Source organism: Malaclemys terrapin, chromosome 9 (genome assembly GCF_027887155.1).
Source record: "Malaclemys terrapin pileata isolate rMalTer1 chromosome 9, rMalTer1.hap1, whole genome shotgun sequence".
Taxonomy (NCBI): Eukaryota; Metazoa; Chordata; order Testudines; family Emydidae; genus Malaclemys; species Malaclemys terrapin.
In genome coordinates this window covers 68,797,573-68,823,192 of record NC_071513.1, presented here as the reverse complement: position 1 = coordinate 68,823,192, position 25,620 = coordinate 68,797,573, and the positions used below count along the sequence as shown (strand labels likewise).

Sequence of the window (25,620 nt, the reverse complement as noted above, 5' to 3'; positions counted from 1 at the left end):
CTTGCACCAATACAATATAGCCTGCCAGATCTAGTCCTGTAGGAGAAGGACAGTATAAATGTCAACAGCTGAGTGGTGGTGGACAAGAGTGTTACAAATGCCAACTAAATAATAACAAGGGAGATGTGTAGAAAATGGTGATGGTAAGGTCAACTGTCTTCCAAGATGTATTACTTCAAAGCACCCATGAATGGAACCATTAGATCTTTTTAATGGTAAATCTTTCATTATTCTTAACAGGTGGGAGACTGTATTAATATATTATGAAAAAATGCATTACAGCTACCCATCTGGAAATCCTATTGTCAGTGAGTTACAGTTACCGTCAGATGGAAGTTTAGATTTTACTTCTCTGCATGACAAACATGAAATGAGAAGATATTACATACGTAAGGCAACTGACTCTACCGCGCACAGAGAGAGAGAACTGCAGCTTGCAGTTTAAAGTCCCTCAGGGATTATCAAGCCTTTTCAGTTGAAAGGTATATTCTCTGTGATGCCTACACAACTATAACCAGGCAAGCTTTCAGTGTGGGAAACAAGCTTGAACACAGATGGTAAGTATTAAAAAACCCTTTTTATTAGTGGGTCATACGTGGGGATTAGAACCACAATAAGGCAGACTTGCATTTCAGCATAGCACAGGCATACTTCTGTATATTAAATATACTTCCATACACAAGATTTTTGGACGCTGTGTCCCAATTCTCCTTTGAGCTTACCCTCTATTGAATAATGGCCTGGTTAGGTTGTTACTAATCATTGTGCTGCAATGGTCTCTGTGGGAAGGGTTATGGGTCAAGTTTTTTCCCTCTGGCTTTATATCGCCTTGGCATCTGAGTGCCTCACAACCAGTGATGTTATCCAATAATTCCTTGTGACAGAGGAAATGATACTTAAGTTACAGGGAGGGAAACAGAGGCACTAAGGAGCTGCTTTTCAGTGTTTCTGGCTCCCCACAACTGTATCTAACGTCGGTGGGAACTGCAGGTGCTCAGTAACTGGAGGGTTCTAGTAAGTGATTTGCCCAAGGTCGTCTGAGAAGTCTGACATCTGGGAATTGAACCCAGATCTCTTGCAGTTCGTACTGTCCGAACTGCAAGAGTTTATACCTTTCTTGCATCAGCAGTAAGTCTCCAATCCACATACCCAGCTCCCTCTGCAAAAGATACTATATTTACTCTTAGCCACGGCATCCATTGCACTAACATAGCATTCATTGCCAAAGGAAACCACAGTGATGAGGCTTATTGCAGTAGATCATTTTTCTGCTGCCCTTTGCTTAAATACCTCTCTGACACCATTGGAACCCAATAACAAAGTGAAACTTTTGAACTGTTGACTTTTAGAGAGGCTCAAAATTAGTTCGTCTCACTACTGATCCCAAACAATTATTGCTAGCACAATCCACTGGTGGTGGATAGAGCCTCCCTTCATTAGCTTTGAGCTCTGGCCATAAATGGGGGCAAAACTGAGAAATGACTCGGGAGGGAAGGATCTTGAAGATTCTGTATTTTGTACAGGTGAGAGACGAAACGTGCTGAGGGCTGAAGGTACAGACTCGTCTATAGAGTAGAACTGGTCAAAACATGAGAAATGAAAAAGAATTGTTGATTTTTTTTGTTTCTTTTTCCAGATAACTGTTAGCAGGCTGACCCCTTTTATAACACATTTTAGAATTCAGTCAAGCAGCAGTAGTGCCTACGCAGCAAAATGATTAGAGAGCAAAGCTCAGCTTTTTGAGAATGAGATTTTAGTTTTCAGGAGGCCCTTGTCAAGGTTAAGGGGCCAGTGATGGGAACAAAAGGGAAGAGATGATGGGCCTTCTTGCTTCTTAGACAATTCAACCTCCTTGTAACATGGGTTCTGGGAAGGAGTGTCTGAAGAGAAATTGTCAGCCAAAATTAAAGCTGAGTTGTATTAGGAGATCACAGTCTGAGTAATGGAGGATTTACTATTGTCAACTGAGAGGCTTACCAATGGATCACAATATTTTACTGTTACCTTGGATTTCCAAGTATTTAGACCAGTCTACTGTCTCTGGTCTAAGTAAATATCCAAACTCTGGAGAGGAAGATGTTACATTTTATTCCTTCTCAATATATAATCCCCATACTGACCAGTACAGTGCATATTTATTTTTTCTTCTTTTTTTTTATTAACTGGTAAAGAAACAGGCTCTAGCCTTAAGACACTGACAGGATTTGATACTAGTGCTGAGTATGAAAGAGCTAGAAAACTAAAGACAAACCTCTGCACGGAGAAAGGGATAGCAACACTCATCATGTATTCCCATTACTGCTAACATTACTGTAACTACCGTATTCATCAGAATACCTGCACTTAACATTTCATTTTCCTATCAGCTCTCATAATTCAGAGGCTCGGTGGCATTGTTTGCTAGGGTGGTGTCTGTATTTAATGTCTACTTGCAGTGTTTTTCCCTAATCTATTATGACGTCTGACTGACGTGCATTTATTTGTTTTTACAGGTTGAAGTGGGGTTGATGAACTGAGGGGCAGAGCAGGAGGTTGGGATTCCTGGGTCTTATTCCCACTAACCTGCTGGATGACCTTTGGAAGATGGCTCAGTTCAACCATCTGTAAAACAAGTATACAACTTACTGCTCTGATGTCTTGTGAGGTTTAATAGTTGAGTTCCTCTGAAATTTGCTCTATACAGTAAGTGGGAGGAACTAGAAGTTATCTGATCTATATCCCTCTACCCTAGTCTATGGTTACAATTACTATTTCTATTACAGATTGATGTCTAGATTAAGGCAACATCTCTCCTTGGGCAGTTTCTACTTTTGGACAGATTCCACTATTGTTTATAGTTTCAATGATTCTTAGCTTTGCCGAGGGGCGCTAAACAAGCACAGCAGGAAATCAGTGAGCCAGGCCCCAGGTTTCTACTTACCTGAGAGACTGCTGTGCACATTACAGAGCTTCTTGTAAGCTGGCACCCTCCAACCTCCACGCGTCACCTGACAGGAATCACCTCAGACTAGTTGTCCTCTGGGAAGGAACACCAATAAGGATGGGTAGGGGAGGAATTGGGGACCATCACAGCCCTGTATGTGGAGTGACAGCCAGCATAGCTAAGGCTGTACGGTAGGGTGTGTGTGTGTGTGTACACACACACACAAAGTGTCATTTTATGTGGTGGTTTTCTTCTCACTGTCAAACACCGCATGTGCTAACCCTCTCCCCTCCCCCCACAGAAAATGTACTTTGACAAAAGTAGAATTAATTGAATTTTTGTGCAAGCAAACTCTGTACATGCAAATCTCCACCGTCTTGTTATTCTCTCTTCCCCTTCTGGTTGTTTTGTGAAGCTCCCTCTAGTGTCTGTATATATTGCATGTCCTAGCTTCCTCCCTATTCAGAGAGCATAAGGCTTAGAACTAGAATGCAGAACAGAAATGTTGGTTCCCTTTCTTCCTTCCTCTTGCCCCCAAATCAGCAAGGGACTAGAATCGCCGTACCAAAAGAGGTGAGAAGGTTGCTAATTTTGCATATAGGTGGTAGAGAGAGTGGGAGGTTTGGGTCCATAAAGTGAGTTTACCCTAGGGCAGGAGTTCTCAAACTGCAGGACGCAACCTCATTTTAATGGGGTTGCCGAGGCTGGCTTAGACTTGCTAGGGCCCAGGGCCGCAGCCTGAGCCCTACTGCCCAGGGCTGAAGCCAAAGCCTGAGGGCTTCAGCTCTGAGTGGCAGGGCTCAGGTTATCTGGGACTGAAGCCCTTGGGCTTCGGCTTTGCCCCTCCAACCCCACCCAGGGTGATGGGGCTCGATGGGCTCAGGCTTCTGTCCCCCCTCCTGGGTCATGTAGCAATTTTTATTGTCAGAAGGGGGTCACGATGCAATGAAGTTTGAGAACTCCTGCTCTAGGGAACTGACAACAGTAAAGTAAAAAGTGACAGCTAGTCAAACTCATGTAGTAGTTAGAACAGAGGGAACCATCATGCTGGACCAGACCAAAGTATAGGGTGAGAGGAAACCTTTTCATAATGCCAGCTAGTCACCTTATGCCAAGATCTATTGGGATTTCTAACCCATCTCCTAGCCTACCGTCACCACAGAGGCCAGATTTTATTTAATTTGTATATAGGGACCCACCAATAGTCAACAGGAGTAGTTACAAATTTCTGAAACAGTTGATAAATATTTCCTTCTATCTTCTCTAGTAAGGACGTGCAGGATTCAAACAACAACAGTTCTTCCCCGTGACTGCTGTAGGCAAACATTACTGGATGGTATTTCCAAGTTAGTAAGATTTAAGATTCCAAAAATGCTTTTTTTAGATTCAGGAAAAACACGTTCTAGGGAGAAGTGGAGAAGGGAGGGAAAATACTGGGAGAAACAACTCTTCCCTCTCTTTTCCTGTCAGGTGTAGTTACACTATTAAATGTATATCAGAGATGAAAAACTGACAAGTCAACTGAAAGCGAACTTCCTACTGTGTAAAATCCATTTACCATAATTGCTGAAATGGTGCACAGGGAGAGAGTGCTCTCTGGTAGCATGGATAGAACCTTTACACATCAACACCTTAAACTGAACCTGGAAAAAACAGACGACAGCATACGCCATACGCAGACCACCCCTTAGTTGCAGCCAGCTGGTTTTTGCACTAGCTGAAATTTCTGAATAGGCCTCAGAGATAGCTCAGAGGCATTTCCAGTAATCCAAATACATTAAAAGTCATTTGTAGTTACCAATATTACTTAAAAATCCAGGAGCAGTTGACTCCCAGATGGAAAATCAATAACTGGGAGATCTAGCCCCATCATCTCTGATAAATAAATCATCCTTTTTTTAAATCTTGGTGACTCCTTCTCTTAATATGATAAATTCTGCGATTTATGGAACTTCACCTTGTAATTGCATATGCCCATTTAAAATCCGTGTGGCAACCCAGTGACTGTACAGAGCTACTTGAGGCAGTCATTACAAGCAATAGGAGTTCTAGTGCTCCCCTTCCTTATAAACCCATGGATGTCTGATTGGTGCCCTCCCATTTGTGATGTCACACAGGATGACAGCCACCACAAATATTTTGAAAATAACTTTGTAATCTTTAGCTGGCTGGGCAAGAATGACTGGCCACACTGGCACTACTTGTATAATCAAAGAAGCCAGCCTGTTATCTAAGCCTATGAGAGAACGCAACAGCTAAGAGAGAATTATTTTGGGACACGTTGTTGATGTAAAAATTGTACATACACACATTATATATGTATATATACACATTATATATAATCTATGCACCAAACATAGAAACCTAACTTCCCCAAAATGAAGCTAGCATCGCTACAATTCTGGGTTCTCTGACTAGTGATCCCTTTATCGATACATTTGTGCAGAAGAATGGGCACAGTGAGGCAAGGAAAACATCATGTATATGCACACACATGTCTACACTGCAGTGGCACAGCTGCAGCTATGCTGCCCTAGTGCTGTATTGTAGACACTTCCTACGATGACAGAAAACTATCCTGGGTGTTGGTAGCAAGGGTGATGGAAGAATTCTAGACGGAGGGGTTAGATCACCTTAACTAGATCACTCAGCGGTATGAATTATTCACACTTCTGAGTGCTGCAGCTAGGGCAATCTAAATTTTAAATGTAGATTAGAGCTCGGAGGAAGCTAAGACATAGTTGGTGCTATTGTTATGAGCTAGGTTACACCTTAGTATGGGTTGAGTTAAAACTTCAATGAGACTGATGGGTAGGAACGCACCCGTCAATTAAGATAGTTGTAAGACCCATTTAAGGGGCTGACACCTAAAATAAGGCCTAATAGACTCTGCCAAGAAACTACCAGCATTTGGGCTAAGGGTCTGACTGGGGATTGTGACCAGGAGGGGGTGGGGGGTGAGAGAGAAGCACAGGCAAAAAGCAAGAAAGCCAATCAGGAGCCTGTGAGCACAGTGACCCTGGGAAAATCTAGAGCGAGAGCTTTTGGGTCTGTTGGCTAAAGAGGCTTGGAGCTGTAAGCTAAGAACCTGTTCCTTTTGTTCTTGGTTCCTCCTGCATTTGGGGAAGGTGGACTTTGTATATTCCTTGTAAATAAGATTGTATCAAATAGAATACCAGACTCTATCAATTTCTACTTTCAACTGGAGTATCCAAAATTTGACTAACTCAGGGATTGGCCACATTTGGCACGCAGCTCGCCAGGATAAGCACCCTGGTGAGCCAGGCTGGTTTGTTTACCTGCTGCGTCCGCAGGTTCAGCCAATCGCGGCTCCCGCTGGCCACGGTTCGCAGCTCCAGGCCAATGGGGGTTGCAGGAAGCAGTGGCCAGCACATCTCTCAGCCCACGCCACTTCCCTCAGCCCTCATTGGCCTGGAGCGGAGAACCGCGGCCAGTGGGAGCCGCGATTGGCCAAACCTGCGGACGCAGCAGGTAAATAAACCGGCCCAGCCCGCCAGAGTGCTTACCCTGGCGAGCCGCGTGCCAAAGGTTGCCGATCCCTGGACTAGCTACTCTGGTTGAAGAGCGGCAACACCATCTTTGGCAAGATTACCAGCAAGCAACAAAGCCACGTAGCACCATCGACAGAAGTAGTGTTTGCAGAGTGAACATTTGTTGAGCAAGAACTGGACCTTCTACGTAAGTCACCAAACAGTTATTAGACAATTTTTTTTCCATCACAGACAACCAAATGTGGATCTGAATCAGTGACACAAGGTATTAAACTCAGGTATGTCTTAGGTCTGCCTGTGTTAGGAATCCTCTCCCACCTCTAATGCCTGATATCCAATCACAGAGAAATAGCTGCATACTGACTACAGGGGGAGGTTCTAAAGAAGGCCTCACTTCACAGTAGATCACATACATTGCAGCAAGCCATGTGAAGTCATAACAGTGACCATGTGTGTTAAACTGAGCAGTAGAGGGAGGGCTGGGAGGGTGCAGGATCCTTTCCAAAATTATTTTTAAATACAGAAATGAGAAGGGTTTTTTACTATTTTGACCCAATCCTTTAAAAAAACAAAAATTTAGTACTTGGACTAATGGTTGCAATGTCTTACCAAGACACTGGAAAATCAGTACCACATAACAGAGGCAGAATGTTTTCACCTGACTGTGCCCAACAGCTGCGCAGGAGAAGAGCACACGTAGCTTGAGGAAGAGAAGGGATTTACTCAAGGCTATTTGGAACCCTATTATGGACTTTTTAGGTAACACAGTTTATTGATCATGAGACATTTTTTTGATTATTGCCACCATGTTCTTGACTATAAATTCGCACTAACCTCATGCTGTTTTACACATGAGGGCTCATGCAGAGTTGATCGTGACTTGATACCACAAATGTAGAAGTGTTAAACCTCAATTATGCTAGGTTCTAAGTGGCATTTCAGATTGTTAGCTAGCTGTTTAATAAAAATAACCATACCTTTTTTCCAAATCTATACTGGTTATGCAGAGGGATTTTTCTAATCTCTGATGTTTAGGGCCACTATTAATCACTGCTTCTCCCGTAATTAAAGGTTTGTACACAGAATTAAAAAAAAATAATAATTTCCTGTGGATAGCATATTTATGCTGTTTGGTAGGCTTTTACAATTCTCCTTCCAATCTTTATTAACACCTTGGTGGGATAGTTGTAACTACAGACCATCGACATTAGTGACCATAACATGTCTACCATGGGAGTTTACAGGTTTACTGCAGATGGAGGTGGCAATGGATTGCACAGGTAATGGATGTTTCAAACTTCAAGCCATTCCCCTTCTATATCAACCAATTTCAAAGATTAATAAAGATGTGACAAGCTACAAAGTAAATAAAACCCACCAGCTTTTGGAAATAAATTTATTTTAAAGTTTGAAGCAAACCAGGTAAGAATTCTGGAAGAGAACAGTTTGTAGAGGTTGCATAAGTCACATGCAACTGAATGTTACAAAAAATAGAAATGTGCACATACTCTTATAATATACATCTAAGCTTGGATTTATAAAGTTTGGTAGCATAGAATAGCCACAGTTCAGAAAAACAATATTTTAACTAAAACTGTATGAAAGACCCAGCTAAACTTAAGCCACTTTTTGAGTCTAGTTGACTTAGTGTTATGAGTTAAGGAATCTTCCACTTATTGTACCTCTTTTCTGCTTTAGTCCCTTTCACTATGACATGAAATAACACCTCTACAGGGCTTCAGATCATTTGCCTTCATGCAGCCCTATATTATAGAACACCTTTATTAGAAGTTGTTTTAAGGTATTTCTTGTGGTGTAGTGGTAAAGTGCAGCTTAATTTAGCTACAGTCTTCTATACATTTCGGTACTGAAGTGTTCATATTTACTAAACGGCTATTAAATTTTGGGTAGGCTGTGTGTGTGTACTTAGCGCTATATTTGAAATGTCAGTTTGTATCTCGTATTCTCCTGGAGTGGTTGCTAACTTTTTCTAAAAGCAAGCATCTCTTCCAAATCTACTCAGTGGCGAGTAGGGCAAAGCCATACTGTCTGAATACATGAATCTAAAACTAGCCAACACTGGCAAGTCACCCCATTTAACGCTGCTCACAAATTAAACATTCATTTTACAGCGGAAGATGGTAGCTTTTGTAATGGCCTAGAAGCTCAAACCTACACAAATTTAAAAAAAGCAGTGGCCAATAGGAAAGAGTGATGGCTCTACTTCTTATAAATTATCTAAGAAAAAGGCCCTCAGGCCATGCTTTCGGCTATAAATGCAGCAGTATAATATGTAGATTGGCACATTCATAATATGGCAGGGGGGAGTGTAGGAGGAGTCACGGTCTAGCAGTATTATCCATTCAGTGTTGTTGTTTTTTTAATTGAACCACACTCACAGCTGAACTTCTAGCAGCTTAGTGGTGCAATTGCTAATGCTTTTTAGTGGCCTGGAAGTCACAGCGGCAGCAGCCACCCTTAACTATCAATGGTCACGAACACAACTATTCTTGTGTACTAATGCAAGATGCATAGAAGACAAATCATAGTGGAGCTTATTAGCACCAGAAAATTATGGCCATTGTATCAGTGTATTTTATGGTCACTTGACTATTAATACTCAGCACTTTCCATAATACACTTCAAACACTAATTAGTCCTCACAACATCCCTGTGAGGTAGGCAGAAATTATTCTTGCACTTTTAGGGATGGGGGAGCTGAGGCAAGGTGGATAAGTGGCTTTCCCAAGAGGGAATCCATGTCAGCTGGGATATTGATTCAGGAGCACGTGGCTCCCTGTTGTGTGCTCACTTCCCTAGTTGAAGCATAGCCAAGCAGAATTTTCAGTAATACTTCAGTCAGATTTTTGGCATGAAACATAAAAGAAAAAAGTTAGTTTTCTGAAGAATTCCGATAGGTAAAACAAGTCTGAACAAGGAAAGCTGTCTGTGTACTGAGAAGACAATTACATCAAGTAGCAAGAACAAAAAATGTCATAAAATTTCAACATTTAACAATTAAGAGCAGTCACAAGGGAAACACACACAGGTAACCTTATCTAGGTTTATGGTTTCTGTGCATGTTTAGTTCCCAAGGGCATCTATTCAGAGAGCTTGACATCTTCGTCAGCAGGACACTTCCACTGAATCCATGCCAGTTTTAAAGCACAGCGTCATGGCAGCATCAGGCCCTACGGCATTTCAAGCCATTCTCATTTTGTTTTTGGCTAACCACCCACTTAGCCAGGCTTACCTCTTTCTGATCACTTCTAATTTCCTGCTACCTTCCCTGTGGATTTGCCCCCCTCAGCAACTTCTTCCTTTGGCTGCCCAATTACCCGGGAGACCACAATATTGAGCATTGATAGGCTGAAGAGTGGAGCTTTAATACTAGGTTGGCAGCTTCTTCCCCACATGAGGCCGCCTCAACCGTGCTGTCCACACATGCACACTTTTTTATTCTTAGTAGTAGTATTTACACTAACCCCAATTCCTGACCACTGTGGAGCTTGTTCTGGCCCTGCAGCAGAATTGCTCTCTTGCATCTGCTACGCCCTACATGGCATGCATAAAACAGAATCCCTTACTTGAAGTGTGGGAGGCCATCAGGGATTGCAGGATGCAGTGAGGGAAACCTATCATATCTCCAACCGTGTGAGCATCACCTTTGTGATGTTTCCAAAACAGAGGAGTGAAGTACTGAGGCTGAACCCTGAGTGCCACAACACTGACACTGTAGCACATGCTAACTTTTTGGAAAGTAAACAAAAGCCATACAAACAGGAGTTTTTGGTTTTGTACTCATCATACTAACCACGTGGATCACAGATCTGTAGCTGTGGGTACATACTAGCCAGTAATTTCTAATCTTAAATTATTTACATTCAGTGATTCCCTGGGATATTCAATAGGAGGTATTTTAGGCTAGTGCAGAAAGGCACAACACACTTTTTGGTCAAGTCTTTTCTTTTGTGTAAATTTTTTGCATCTCTAACATAGTTTTGCCATAAACTATTTCTAACAATGCATCGCACTCATATTAACCCTAATAAGTCATGCACTAATGGCACAAGCACAGTAGCACTGAAGCCAACAGAAGAATATGTTATAAATTTGTAGGGCACTTCTATTTCCAGTCGTCGTCTGGCTTCTAGATTGTTGACAGAAACCTGGTACCTAGAACACAACACACGGAGGGCCATGCCTTTGATGAAATAACGTGTGACCAAAAGAATAAAAACACCTACTAAGAACTTTGCCAGCACCACCATCATCATCTCACTGATTGGAGGAAGGTTGAGGTGAAGACTTTCGTTGGGATAGTTTGGTGCTGCATATAGGTTATTTAACCAGAATCCTATTGTTGCTCCAGCTCCTGCTCCAAGGACAGTTGTTGTGTCTGCTCGAGTAGGGCTGTAATCCTCTAGTTTGGGATAGTTGTAACATAGGAGAAGGGGCACGACTATGGAAAGTATAGGGCAGAATGGACTAGTTAACATCAAGTGGTCTATGATATCCCATGCAGGATATGTGAGTGCAATTAATGCAGCTGAAATCAGAGTTCCACCAATCACATCCTGTAAACATGGGAATTAAAAAAAAAAAAAAACTTGTTAAAACATGGAAGTATAAACAGGTTATCAGACTATCAAACCAATTTTTCAGTTCAAAAGTCGGGAGTAAATTAGGAAGATGCAGTCTTTACATTTAAATTTATCTTTTTTTATTATTTAAATGTATACTCTAAGATTGAACACATTATGGTTCCCCCCCCCCAATACAGTTAACTATGAAGTAAAGCATTAATGTAGTGAGAAACAATAGGAACATTAATAGCAACAAGTATCTTATTTTTTCAAATGAATATGTATCCTGTCCTTCCTCCTCCTCCCCCCACTCCAGTGCACTAATAATGAATTACTTGCCAAAGAGAGAGGTGTCAAAATGTTCAGCTAAAAATATGATCGGAGTGGCTGCAATTCCCTCAGTGCTTCATAAGACTTTATATAGCAAAACAGACCTTTTTTCCTGGCCACATAAAGATTCTACCTACCCAAATTCCCTCTGCAGTGTCAGTTGGCTAGTGTTTTTCACTTATTGCCCAATGATAAACTGCAGCATTTCAGTAATGGCTGAAGTCAAAACTGACTTCCAAATTCATACCCTAAGTACTGAGCTTGCTGTCTTAACCTGCCATCCTATATGTGTTTAATAGACATTTCTGGTCTCCGCTGCGTAACAGGCCACAGTCTTAACTTCTGACCGTCAGCAATTATTTTCTGAGTTTACTTTCCATTAATTACTATTTTTCAGTTACTCCATGATTTAACAACACTGCAACATTTAAGACATTGACATAACCCTGCAAAAGCCCATTGATTTGTACACTACTTTTTAAACAAGGGAGGTAGGAGAAGCGCTGTACAGGGCCAATCTACTCAGTGGGCAGAGCTTTGTGGGCCCTACATTCTAGAAAACTGCTACAGGTGATCAGGATGAACCAGGTTGGCCACATTCAGTGCACATTTCAAGCCCTATATGTTTTCCCACAATACTGAAGTGACAGTAAGTCAAAGAAACCTTTCCCTGAGCAAAGGAATGTATTGGCTAAAACAGTGTCCTTCTTTCAGGCTCAATTCATTGTTAAACTTAGTGTTTTGTAGCCAGAGTCTAGATCCTATGCTGATGAGTGGAAGTATAAACACAGATTAGCTACATAGATTTATGACAGACAAAAGAAAATATATAAGAAGGATCGGGGCCAATGTATTACTGCTATAACAAGAGTTCTTATGCATTGTTATTGCCTAAAGGAGCCTGTGCCCAGCCAAACTAGAGAAATGCATCATTTAAATATTTTACATTGTCTTATATCTCTGTAGTTGTTTCCCTGAGTAGGATAAGCAAGATTTTACCCCTGGTACACTTGTTTTTTGAGGGCCAGTTAACTTCTGATAATTAATTAAATGGGAGAAACTATTTGTATGATTTAGTTTCAGGGTCTCTATTAAAACAAGTTTAAACAGCAGATTTCTATTAATGCAAACCTTTCCCCACCCATAATCCCAAAGCTAATTTCATTCCATGGCAACAGGATTATGATTTCTTCGTTTGCACAAGCAGGAGAAAGGTTATATGGTTCCTTTAACAAAAGAAACTTTATATTATTAAAGTTGAGGGAGGAAACAACTGCATAGATATGAGATAATGTAAAATATTTAAATGATGCATTTCTCTAGTTTGGCTGGGCACAGACTCCTTTAGGCAATAACAATGCATAAGAACTCTTGTTATAACAGTAATTGAAGTCTGGATTGTTAGTTAATTGCCTGAGGCAAGACCATGGAGGTTAAAGTCTAATTTATTAACTGAAATAAATAAGCTGCTTTGAGGACTTTTATAAAGCTGTTGTCAACAATGATACTGGGAACGGAGACACATGCTACCCTGTGACAAATGCTCTCACTGAAGTTTTGCAGCCTGCTGCAGATAGGGAGGTCAAAAGCAATACAGAGACTGTTTTCCTCACGAACATAGTTCTAGTATCATTATCTAGCTGAAGAACCTGCAAAAATAGCAGACTCAGTGTGATATTGCAAAAGCTCTACTCAAGTAAAAACTAAAAATTCCCTTGTTTCACAAGATCATAACTTTCTGAAAAGTTCTTTACAATTGACAATTTCTATGCTTGGTCATTGCCCATACGTGAATTGTTTTTGAGCAAACTCCATTTAGAGTAATCAAGGCTGGATTTTTATTTTTATTTTTCAGAAATATTTTGTGACAAGCACGTAACTCAAAAATGGGTGAATGTTAGATGCTGAGAATTTTCATGTGCTAGGTTCCAAGCAAATTTGAAATTTAAAAAAAAAAGTAATTCAAAGAATCATTTTTGCATATGATCAGTACAAGTTTCCATTAAGGTTAGCATTACAATTACAAGAGAATGATGTAAATACATAATATTGCTTACCAAGATACAACTTGGTACTGCTGTTTTACTATCAAGGATCCACAGTTCCATAAGTGTAAACTGTTCTTAATAAAGGGATTATTAACACTTAATATGCTAAGGCTCTACTTGATCTAGCAAAGAAGGTCCTGGCCTGGGAATCAAGAGGCCTGGGTTATATACTCATGCTCTGACTTGCTGTGTGATTTTCCTCAATATCACTTCACCTCTTCATGCCTCTTTTTCCCCTCCCATCCTTTGTCTGTCTTGTGTATATAGGATGTAAGCTGTTTGGGGCAGGGACTGTCTCTCATGTTTGTAAAGTACCTAGCACAATGTGGCCCCAATTTCTGTTACTCAAAATATAGAATCTGATACTGAAATCCCAGCGTTGTCTACTCTTGTAATTTTAGTCATCAGTCTTGCGACATTTAATGTGTTTCTAAAAGCTCCAGCTCCTGGAGTCTTGGGATTATTTTAGAATCTCAGTTTTTGTTTAAAAAAAACAAGTGTTTTGGGGGGCGGGGGAAAGCTTGGAAAAACCAGAAAGCAAATAAAAAGAATCCAACATTTACTTAAAAAAAAAAAAAAAACAACTCATGACTTTTAAGCCAATCATGATTTTGGGGGCATGACATATGATTTTTATTTTTTTTAAATACTTGGGCTTGGCAATACTGAAGCAACCATAAGTAACCATTCAGTAAATTCAATGTTGTTTTTAAATAGTTGTAGTTTAATGAGTAGCTAAAAAGAGAATCAAGCATCAAAAGCAAACCCGAATTCCACTTCACTTCAGGGGCTTGCATCTCACTCCCTGTCCTCAAGTGAATTACATGAAGTTCATGATGATGATCACTTATTGCTGTCAAACCTCCAAAACTGAATGTACGTGAACACAAGTAAGTGGAGAGAAAATCACCAGAGGATCCATTAAATAACAAATGGAGATATCCTATCTCCTAGAACTGGAAGGGACCCCAAAAGGTCATTGAGTCTAGCCTCCTGCCTTTACTAGCAGGACTAAGTACTGATTTTGCCCCAGATCCCTAAGTGGCCCTCTCAAGAATTGAACTCACAACCCTGGGTTTAGCAGGCCAACGCGCAAACCACTGAACTATCCATCTCTTTCTCTCTCCCTCCCTCCCAGAGCCTAACAGATCCTTTTATTAAACAACAACAATAATAAAACCAAGTTAGGCATGATCTATAGGTCTGAGTAAGTCTAGCTTGCCCAGGCTCAGAGAGTCTCAGTAGTGTCTGCACAGGGAATGATTAGTCACAGTACTTGTCTGGTAAACATGCAATGACTTTCTGCATGGTGGTAAACACACCTCTTTCTGAGCCATTCAGTCCCATTAAGGGTGCAAGTCTCTGCTCTAAAGCTGGTGCTATGGACTGCTATTAAAAGGTGGTTGATAAACTCAGCAATATTGCCTGATGTTGCATTGGCTAATTAACCAAACTCATAAACTGTTAACCAAGAGAATATTGTTTACTCATTTGGAACATGGGGTTATTTCAGACACAGCTTTCCTACTCAGATAAACTATGTGTGCACCAACTGCAATCTACATAGTGGTGCAAGCCTAATCTGAACAATAGATGCATGGGAGCGGGGAAGGACCTAATGTGGTATTGACTTTGGCAGCATTCATGCCATACAAAAATCTGTAAAACATTTGCAGTGAATAAACTTCCCTTCCCTCCATCCCCCACCAAAAAGAGAGGCTATGATGTGGCTTTAAAGGATGGCTATAGAAAGAGGAGGTTACTCACCCTGTGCAGTAACTGACGTTCTTCGAGATGAGTGTCCCTGTGGGTGCTCCACTACAGGTGTTGGTGCGTCCCTGCGCCTTCGCCCGGAGATTTTTGCAGCAGTACTCATAGCGGCCACGCATGCTCAGAATCTGCCCCCCCGCTGTGACTCTAGGGTAATAGAACGCATGCGTGGCCGGTCTCCTCAGTTCCTTCTCTACCACGGAGGCCCCCCAACTCCGAAGTAGAGGGGAGGAGGGTGGGTAGTGGAGCACCCACAGGGACACTCATCTCGAAGAACGTCAGTTACTGCACAGGGTGAGTAACCTCCTCTTCTTCTTCGAGAGATGTCCCTGTGGGTGCTCCACTACAGGTGACTTAAAAGCAGTGTATCTTAAGGAGGTAGGGACTTCGGATCTGGTAGGAACGCCGTCGAGAGTACAGCCCTGCCCAAGCGTATGTCAGATAAAGGGCCTTGAATAAGGACATAGTGTTTAACAAAAGTATGGTCAGATGACCAGGTGGCTGCTTTACAAATGTCAGCCAAGGGGACTTTGCGTAAGAACGCGATGGAGGCAGCCAGAGATCTAGTGGAGTGTGTTCTAATGCCATCTGGAGGTGCAACCCCTTTCATCTGATAGCACAGTCGGATACACTGGGAGATCCATTTTGAGAGTCTCTGGGTAGAAATAGGCATGCCCTTGGAGCGCTCTGCAACAGAGACAAAAAGTCTAGAGGAGGTTCTAAAGGGTTTGGTTCTATCCAAATAGAATGACAAGCCTCTGCGAACATCTAGTGTATGCATTGAGGCTTCAAAGGAGTTTGCATGTGGTTTCGGGAAAAAAGTCGGGAGGTGTATGGGTTCATTAATATGGAATGATGAGTGAACCTTTGGAAGAAATTTGGGATGCAATCTGAGGGTAACCTTGTCTTTAAAAAATATCGTATATGGTGGATGAGCCATGAGAGCTGCTATTTCTCCTGCCCGTCTGGCAGAAGTAATTGCCACTAGAAACGCTGTTTTCATGGAGAGGTGTAAAAGGGAGCACGTGGCTAGGGGTTCGAAGGGTTGCTGAGTTAGGGCAGACAGTACCAGATGAAGGTCCCAGGGGGTGGTCGGTTGTTTAATGTCTGGATATAAGGTTTGTAGGCCCTTGAGGAAACGCTTCGTAGTAGCGTGAGCAAAGACAGACGTATCATCAATTTTGTCGTGGAAAGTCGTAATAGCAGCTAAATGGACCCTGATGGAGCTGAAAGAAAGGCCGGATCGCTTAAGGCCCAAGAGATAGTCCAATATAAACGGAAGAGGTACCGAGGTAGGAGAAAGATGTTTGGCAGAACACCAATGTGTGAATCGTTTCCACTTTTGAAGATAGGTCTTGCGAGTAGCTTGCGTTCTGCTATGTAGGAGCACCTCCTGAACTTGTTCGGAGCAATCTAATTCGCGTTGGGAGAACCACGTAGGAACCAGGCCTTGAGGTGAAGCATGGACAGGTTGGGGTGGAGAAAACGACCGTGCTGCTGAGATAGAAGGTTCGGAATAAGCGGCAGGGAGATTGGTGGTTGGATTGACATTCTGGTGAGGAAGGGAAACCATGGTTGTCTGGGCCACGATGGGGCAATGAGGATCATCTTGGCTCGATCCGTTCGTATTTTTATCAGAACCCTGTTGAGAACTGGTATCGGGGGAAACGCATAGAATAGGTTTCGGTGCCATGAGATCATGAATGCGTCCCCCAGGGAATGTTTGCCCAGTCCTGCTCTGGAGCAGAAATTGAGACATTTCTTGTTCTTTGCAGTTGCAAAGAGGTCTATTGTTGGGTAACCCCAGATGCTGAATACGTTGTGAATGGTTTTCTCGTCTATCTCCCACTCGTGGTCCCATGGGAAGCGTCTGCTCAGTTCGTCCGCTGTGGTGTTCATGATTCCGGGAAGATAAGCAGCTGATACCCGGATGTTGTTCACAATGCACCAATTCCAGAGCTTCATAGCCTCTGTGCACAGCGAATGGGAACGAGCTCCGCCCTGCCTGTTTACGTAAAACATGCAAGCAATGTTGTCCGTCATTATGCGTAGGTGATGATGTTTGATTAGTGGCAGGAAGTGACGGCACGCGTTGCGAATGGCTCGAAGTTCTAGTACATTTATGTGCAGTGAGGTCTCGGTTGGTGACCATAGTCCCTGTACTGTGTGATGAGACATATGTGCACCCCACCCTGTCATAGATGCATCGGTGGTCAGAATGCGTGATGGAGCCTGTTGAAGAAACGGGACTCCAGAACAAAGGTTGGAGTGGACGGTCCACCAACGTAGCGAGTCTTTGACTGGAGTAGGCAGGGAGAGAGTCTTGTTTAAAGAATGCATATTCGGTTTGTAAACCGTTGCCAGCCACGCTTGGAAGCACCTCATGTGTAGGCGTGCATTCTGGACGACAAAAGTGCACGAGGCCATGTGACCTAGTAGTTGCAGGCAGTCTCGGGCAGTTACCTGAGGGCTGTTGCGAATAGTTGTGGTCAGTTGTTTTATGGAATTGTAGCGATCGGGTGGGAGCGATGCTAGCCCGGTCCGAGAGTCGAGGTCTGCGCCTATGAACTGAAGGTGCTGGGTGGGGCGTAATGTGGATTTGTCTCTGTTTATTTGTAGGCCGAGAGAAAGAAAGCACTCGACTGTGAGTCGTGTGAACCGGAGCGCCTCGTCGAATGTTGAAGCTTTGAGGAGGCAATCGTCGAGGTACGGAAATATTATTACCCCTTGTCTCCTGAGGTGAGCAGTGACTACAGCTAGAAGTTTGGAAAACGCACGGGGGGCTGTAGATAGTCCGAAGGGGAGTACCCTGTATTGGAAATGTGTGGAACCAAGGGTAAATCGGAGGAAACGTCTGTGGGCCGGATGTATAGTGACGTGGAAATAGGCATCTTGTAGGTCGAGGGCAGAAAACCAGTCGCCCTGCTCCAGCGCTGGGATTATGGTATTGAGGGTCACCATCTTGAACTTTTGCTTTTTGATGAATCTGTTGAGCCGCCTGAGATCGAGGATTGGTCGCCATCCCCCATTTTTCTTCTCCGTTAAGAAATAATGGGAGTAAAAACCCTTCCCTCTGTGTCGCTCTGGCACGATTTCTACTGCTCCCAGATGAAGGAGATGTTGCACCTCTTGGAGGAGTAGCTGCTCGTGAGAAGGGTCCCTGAAGAGGGACGGGGAGGGTGGGTGGGTGGGAGGTAAGGAGAGGAAGGGGATGATGTATCCAATTGTAACTACCTCTAAGACCCACTTGTCGGAGGTAATCTTCCTCCATTGTTGGAAAAAAGGTCGTAGGCGGTGTCCAAAGATTGGTGTGCTGGCTGAAGTGAGGGCATTGCTTTCTAAACCCTCGACCAAGTTTTCAAATCTGCCTATTAGCTGGTGGGGGTTGAGGCGCCCCTGTAGAGTTTGGGCGACGTCGCTGGAATCTTGGTCGTGGACGTTGCGGCTGTTGCTGTTCCTGCGGTCTATGGGAAGGTTGCGTAAATGCGGGATAACGTGGCCGGTGGTATGGTTGGTATCGATATTGTCGTCTTCTTGCCGTAGGTGTCTGGAGACCTAAAGACCGGAGGGTTGTTCTGGAGTCTTTCATTGAATGAAGCACTTCATTCGTGTTAGCAGCAAAGAGTTTGTCACCGTCGAAGGGAAGATCTTCAATTGTGTTCTGAACTTCGCGAGGAAAAAAGGAAGAGGAGAGCCATGAGCCCCGTCGCATGACTATCGCTGTAGCGGTAGATCTTGCCGCTGTGTTGGCTACATCGAGGGCTGCTTGGAGAGCGGTGCGTGAAATGGCTTGGCCCTCAGAAACTATAGCTCTGAACTGTTGTTTTCTTTGTTCTGGAATGTCATCAATAAAGTCCATTAACTTATTATAGTTTTTATGGTCGTATTTTGCCAGGACTGCAGTATAATTAGCTATGCGAAATTGGAGGGTGGAGGATGCATAGACCTTGCGACCAAACAGGTCCAGTCGTTTGCTATCCTTGTTAGGTGGGGCAGAACGAGAATACTGTTGTCTGGCCCTCTGGTTCGCAGCGTCCACTACCAATGAGTTTGGTGCTGGGTGGGTAAAAAGGAATTCAGAGTCCTTTGGAGAAATAAAATACTTCTTGTCCGCTTGCTTGCAGGTAGGTAGGCTTGTCGCTGGAGTCTGCCAGATGGACTTAGCGGGTTCTAAAAGGGCTGCGTTAATTGGAAGTGCCACTCTGGAGGAAGAAGGGGGCTGTAGGATGTTCGTTAGCTCATGCTGTTGTTCGGGAACCACTTCCAAGTTAATGTTCAGGTCACTAGCAACTCTCTTAAAGAGGTCCTGGAATTTTGTATATTCATCAGAGGGAGTGGGAGGAAGGGGAAGTAATGCTTCCTCCGGTGCTAACTCCGGATCTGTTGGACCAGGAGAAGGGCTAGGTTTATCCTGGGAACGTGGCTGTGTTGCCAGGCGTCTCGTGTCACTAGCATATGCATTAGGAGATGGCACTGGATCAGTGTTGCGCCTGGTCGAATGGCCACGGGGCATGTGTTCCCGAGGGTATGATGTCCATGGTGTCCAGTATTGCCATGGTGGCGGGTAGGGCATAGGTGGTGCCATCCAGGGGTTCATCCCCCAAGGGGCAGGGTCCTGAGAGTGGGATGAGGTAGTATTTCCATAGCCCTTATTGCTCTGGGTCCGGGGCTGGGAGTCATGATATGGGGAAAAAACTCCCTGTGGATCTGCTTCCTCCTCACTGGAGGAAAACTGCTCAGATCCTGACTCAGGCATCGAAACAGAATATGCATTCATGAGCGGAGACTGCAAGGTAGGTGATACTAGCAGATCAGCTGTCTGGGTAAAATGAGCGAAAGCAGCTCCTGCGGGAGATGAAAGCTGAGCCGACAGAGGCTGCTGCACAAGAGCATTCCTGCGATCGGGGCTTCTGGCTGTGATCTGTGTGTCAGAATGCCCCGCAGGCGTCGGTGCCGCGGTCGGTGCCGGGCGAGAAATGTCGGGCTGCCTCGGGTGAGGCGTGCTGTAGAATGTCGGCACCGTCTCATTCGCGGTGCCGAACGGTGCCGTCCCTGAGGCAGGCAACTGGAAGCCTGATGCCTTGGCACCGGAGCTTCTCGGCGGCGCTGAAGCCTCAGGCGGCTTTTGCGCTGTTCCGGAGGAGCCTGGCTCGTGAAAATTGCTGAGGCGAGGAATCACAGGCAGAGAGATCGTTGATCTGCCTGGAGAAACTTTATGCCTCATAGTCTTGCTCGGTGAGGAAAGGTGCCCCTTTTTCGTAGACTTCTTGAGCTTTTTTGAGGGGGGGGGGGCTGTGTCGGGTAGCGGAGCCGGCTTCAATGCCTGGGTCTGAAACTGACCCGATAGATTTTTGAAGCAGGAGCAGTTTGTAGTGCCCGTCCGATGACGGGATAGCTTCCTTACAAATAGCACAGCGCTTGAAACCGGTGGAGCCCAGCATAGCCGCGGCTGACAGGAAATTTTTTTTTTTTTTTTTTTTTTTTTTTTTTTTAAGATAAACTGGGTAAGTAACTATTTTAACAGAGAAAACTGACAGAAAAAACTGGTTTCTAAAGGATAATTAAGGCAATAGTGAAGGATTCTCTAATGAGTCTGCTGAGCTCCGTCTCAGGCTGGGGACGGTTGAGAAGGAACTGAGGAGACCGGCCACGCATGCGTTCTATTACCCTAGAGTCACAGCGGGGGGGCAGATTCTGAGCATGCGTGGCCGCTATGAGTACTGCTGCAAAAATCTCCGGGCGAAGGCGCAGGGACGCACCAACACCTGTAGTGGAGCACCCACAGGGACATCTCTCGAAGAAGAATCTTAATTCTCCTTCATCTTTTCCTACATTAATTTTACTTGTAGTTTTTCTTTTATGAGTAAATGCAATTTTTTTTGGTCTCTATTTGTCAACAGTTAACACTACATAGAAAGCCATCCCAGATACTAGATTTCAGGGGCTGAGAGGAAGGAAAGGAAGGTGCTGATGGAGAAGGGTTTAATTGGTTGCTTTAAAAAAACTGAGGAAATACGGAATTCAATTTCTGCATTCAGGTGCTGGTCATTCTGTTCAGAGCACTCTTTTATTTAGAAATATGCCTATACCAATGCCACATTTGATCAGCATCAAGCTGGGTGAAACCCATGGAAAAAAAATCTTAAATTTAAAGATAAATGAGGTGCAAGGAGAAAGTTATGCACCTGTTTATGGCTCTTCATTAACCCAGAGTGCCTTTAATTAGCTAATTAACTACCTAAACTGCAAATATTAAGGCTTATTAGCACACTTAAATCTAAAAAGTTTCTTATACTTTCCAAGGTGCATTTCTCCCCCAAATCCTCAGTGGTGACTTCAAGGAATACCTTTTGTAAATCTGAATGTGGATTTCTTTGCTGGTAGGTGAAGTCAGAGATTCATTAATTCTTAAAGAATACAATGTAAAAAGGAAGGACTCAGCCTTAGTAGAAATAAGTATATGGTAAGATTCATCCATTTTGCATATGAATAGCTTCTCTTTCCAGTTAATACCTATTTTGCTACCTACACTATATGATCACTAAAGACTGCTTACATTTGGATAATAACTCCTGAACAGAGAACCTCTATTTACTGGGTTGATTAGTTAAAGTTTTTCTTTGTGCACATTTTTATTCTGTCAGTCATTTTATAATGGAATAAAAGAGTTTTGGGTTTTGTTTCTTATGGGAAATTGGATTTAAAAAAAAAATTTGGACTGAAATAATTTGGCGTGCTGCACGATAGAGCATATACCAGATGTATTTCTTCCAGTATACATTTTTGATGGGTTTAAGTTTGTCTGACTAACCTGAGATTTACATACATGCGTGTGTGTGTGTGTGTGCACACACAATTACTGCATGACAAACAAGACTGAACTCCCTCTAAAAAAATAACAAAGATCTTAACTTGTACATGACTTTTCTACGTAAACAGATAAAGTTTTAAATCTTGATCCCAAAGGCTAATAATACCGAGTGTTTTTTTTCTGTTTTGTTTTTTGTTTTTTTTAAATTAAGCACCTGAGTAACTTTGGAACCTTTCAATGAGTCTTGGGCTTTTAAGTGATTAAGTCATTTTTGAAAATGGACCTTATGCTCCTAAGTCACGTAGGTGCTTTTGAAAATGTTACCTAGAGTCAGCAGGAATTTCTTCTAAATATGAGCAATACACAAGTGAAGCTAATCATTCAAACACATTCTCTAAAAGCTCAACATTCTATATAAAAATATGTTTATTACTATTCTGATAATTTTTTATTGGGCCAACCTCAATGGGGGGCGGGGGAGAGACAAGCTTTTGAGCTTACACAGAGCTCTTCTTCAGGTCTATCTTGGGGAGAGACCCATGTCTCAAGAAAGTGAATCCTATTTCATCTTGGGTATTCTTTTGCTTACTTTAATTCCTCTGATTGTTTTGTTTGGATATGATATTCTACCACACTACTTGTCCTTAACTGTTGAATAATATTTGCTGCATACAAATATTGGGCAGTTTTCCACAGCGGGTGAAATGACCCCGATACATAGTTTGTATGTCAGTTTGTAAACCATTTAAAATCCCTTCGGGACTAATGGTGCTATTGGAAAAAACCCAAGATGTAACCGAGAAGATAGGTGCACATTGTAGGCTGCGTATTACAGAACAGAATCTGCTTCTTTTCTGTCTTTGTAACTGTATCAGCAATAAATGCATCAATCCTAAAGCTATATTTCTTACACAAATTATTTACTTTGTTTTCAGAGGAAACTCCTTCAGAATTAAATAACAAATTACCTTTAGACTTTTCCTTATATACTGGCCAATGTTTAGGTAGGATAAGATATTATTGCTTTTTAAATTATGGCAGTATATATTGTGAACTGCAGTCCTGTTGCAAAATTAAATGTGGTTCTCAAGCGACTGTGTGCCTCTACCATCTCATGTAGCTTTTTGGAGACAGGAACATGTGCATTACAGTCAAGGGGAAACTGAGCTCTGCTGTGATCACTAATGCAAAATGGGTTAGTTTGATGCATTAGGAAATTCCCGATGCTGGCACTGAAGGGTTAAAAAGATAAAAGCCTTCCCATGGTGTATTTTTAGTGTTGTCTGCAGTTGTGATGTGGTCGGTGATGTGATTCCTTATGCCTCAGTGTTATACTGTTCCACAAATGAAAGTCGGCATACATAGTTTTCATATCCTAGTAGATGCAGATGAATTTTGTCCCCTCCCCCCACCCATTCTACTGATCTTTAAACAGTGCACCAAGTCCTGTTTGCCTCACTCCTGCAACTGAAGTAAGTGATCAAGGATATCAAGAGTTGGCTCAGAGTTTTCAGGCAAAAAATCTGGAGGAGATTTTCATAGATACCACTGGAGGTAGGCTCCAGACTCCCATTGACTCTTAATTGGAGCACCTAATTGCCCTTTATGCCTTTAAAAACCTCCTCCTAATTACAGAATCTCTGCCTCAAAAGTTAATCAAGAGTTTGGTTGTGCCTTTGAGTGACAAGTATTAGGGGGTAGCTGTATTAGTCTGTATCTACGAAAACAACAAGGAGTCTGGTGGCATCTTAAAGACATCTGAAGAAGCAGGGCCAGCTCCAGTGTTTTTGCAGCCTCCAGCGGTGGGGTGGTGGTGGTGGTGGGAAGCTGCGATCAGCGGCACTTCAGCAGCAGCTGTACCGCTGCTACTTCATTCTTCGGCGGCAGGTCCTTCCCTCTGAGAGGGACCGAGGGACCTGCCACCGAATTACCGCCGAAGAGCCAGACATGCTGCCCCTTTCTGTAGGCCACCCCAAGCACCTGCTTGCTGAGCTGGTGCCTGGAGCCGGCCCTGTTAAGAAGTGGGTTTTTTTACCCACAAAAGCTTATGCCCAAATAAATCTGTTAGTCTTTAAGGTGCCACCAGACTCCTCCTTGTTTTTGAGTGACAGTTTCTCTGATTTACATACAGAATGTCACTAATTCTCACTTTGCTAGTTCTTCACACTTTATAACTTGCAATCCCCCAAAACAGTGGCATCTTCCCACTTCTCAACCAAGGTTCATTATTAGCAGATGTTGTAGAAGGTTCTCATAATAATAGGTGCGCTGGAACAATATGTATAATGAGGGTGCTGAGGGCCATTGAACCAGACTTAAACCCTGTATATGAAGGAAACCACTTCAAACCAGGCGGTGCAGCAGCACCTCCAGCACCCCTAATTCCAGCACCTATGTGTATTAGTTAGGGCTTCTCTACACTAACAAGCTATTCTAGTTAACTATGCTAGTTAAAGCAGTACAACCCCCTAGAGTGTAAATTAAATTATTAGTAAAAAGGTGCTTTTATGCCAGTATAGCTATTCCCATCCTGTACAGGGAAGAACCATAATGGCGTAAGTCACCATAATGGCATCCACATTAATCCTTCTACAGATATAACTATTTCAATAAAATAAACACACCCAAAAACCATCATGCTCCTAACCAAAATACTTCTACCAATAAAACTGCAAGTATACATCAGACCTTACATTTCCTTACTTTTACAGCTTATACTAAAATACATTTATTACATTGTGTGCTATTATTAAAACTCAAAGCAACCAAGTAAATGCTGTATTGCGATATTCTTGCTAATTTTTGTAAATTACATGTGTTCATTCACTTGCTAAATTTGAGAAATTCAGTAAACCTCAGTGAATCAGCATGTTTTGTGTGAATATTTGCTTGAAGAAAATATTGATTTCACTACAGATGTGTTCATGCACCTTCAGTGCTAGTTTTCCATCAATAGTCTAGTGAAAAATGTAGATGGACAAAACCTTTTGAGGGGAGTAAACTGAGCTCAAATGTGATCATTTGCACCAGAAACCCGATTCTAAGAATTATTGTTTCTGCTTCCTGATGAGCATATGATGTGACCTGTGTCCAAACTTGGATTTAGAATACTGAATAATTACACTGAACCGCTTGAGGAGCAGTTTTCAGACAGTTATTCATAGAAATTTGACAAATTGTTCTGGAATAATGAGTAAAATATTGAGAAGAACCTTAAATTGCCCATGGACAATTTGTGAACAGAAAGAGGCTACATTTGTGAAATAATTATTCTACGTGAATTATTTCCTCAGCTCCACTCACTAGCATGCCATTTTTTTAAGACTAAGACTCTCTACTGAAATATGTTTCTCGCTGTTAAACTAAGGAGTTGGGGGTTTAAAGGCAATCTGAGATAGGCACAAAGGGCTTTTTCTTTTTTACCCCAAACTCTATCTGAATTTAGAAAAGTCTCTTTCATTATCATGGAACACCAACGGAAATATGCTAAGAATTTTTACTGATTGACTTAGGGTCACTAGTTAAATCTAGACTGGAGACATCCTCTCTTTTTTAAGACATTGTTTTGATCCAGTAAGGTTGGAAGGAAAGGTCAGGCCATATCTCATGGACAACCACCATTTTATTAGGAATTTTTTTT

General features: G+C 42.6%; 1 protein-coding gene and 1 long non-coding RNA gene across 6 annotated transcripts in view; one reads left to right on the top strand and one right to left on the bottom strand.

The window, feature by feature from the left end:
• Positions 1–1,883: 1,883 nt before the first annotated feature.
• On the top strand, positions 1,884–19,035 carry LOC128842997 (uncharacterized). The gene is made up of 3 exons (XR_008446157.1): positions 1,884–2,682; positions 17,789–17,875; positions 18,713–19,035. It is a non-coding gene; the product is annotated as an uncharacterized LOC128842997 (long non-coding RNA).
• The window catches only part of SGPP2 (sphingosine-1-phosphate phosphatase 2), a 78,258-nt gene continuing 60,354 nt past the window's right edge, over positions 7,717–25,620 (bottom strand). For 3 of the 5 annotated variants that reach the window (XM_054039432.1, XM_054039433.1, XM_054039434.1), the window contains one exon: positions 7,719–11,012. In XM_054039432.1, the coding sequence (XP_053895407.1) occupies positions 10,470–11,012 (543 nt within the window). In that variant the 3' untranslated portion in view covers positions 7,719–10,469. Of the gene's footprint in view, positions 11,013–25,620 lie in introns of all 5 variants that reach the window. The other 2 variants (XM_054039430.1, XM_054039431.1) reach the window with 1 other exon arrangement.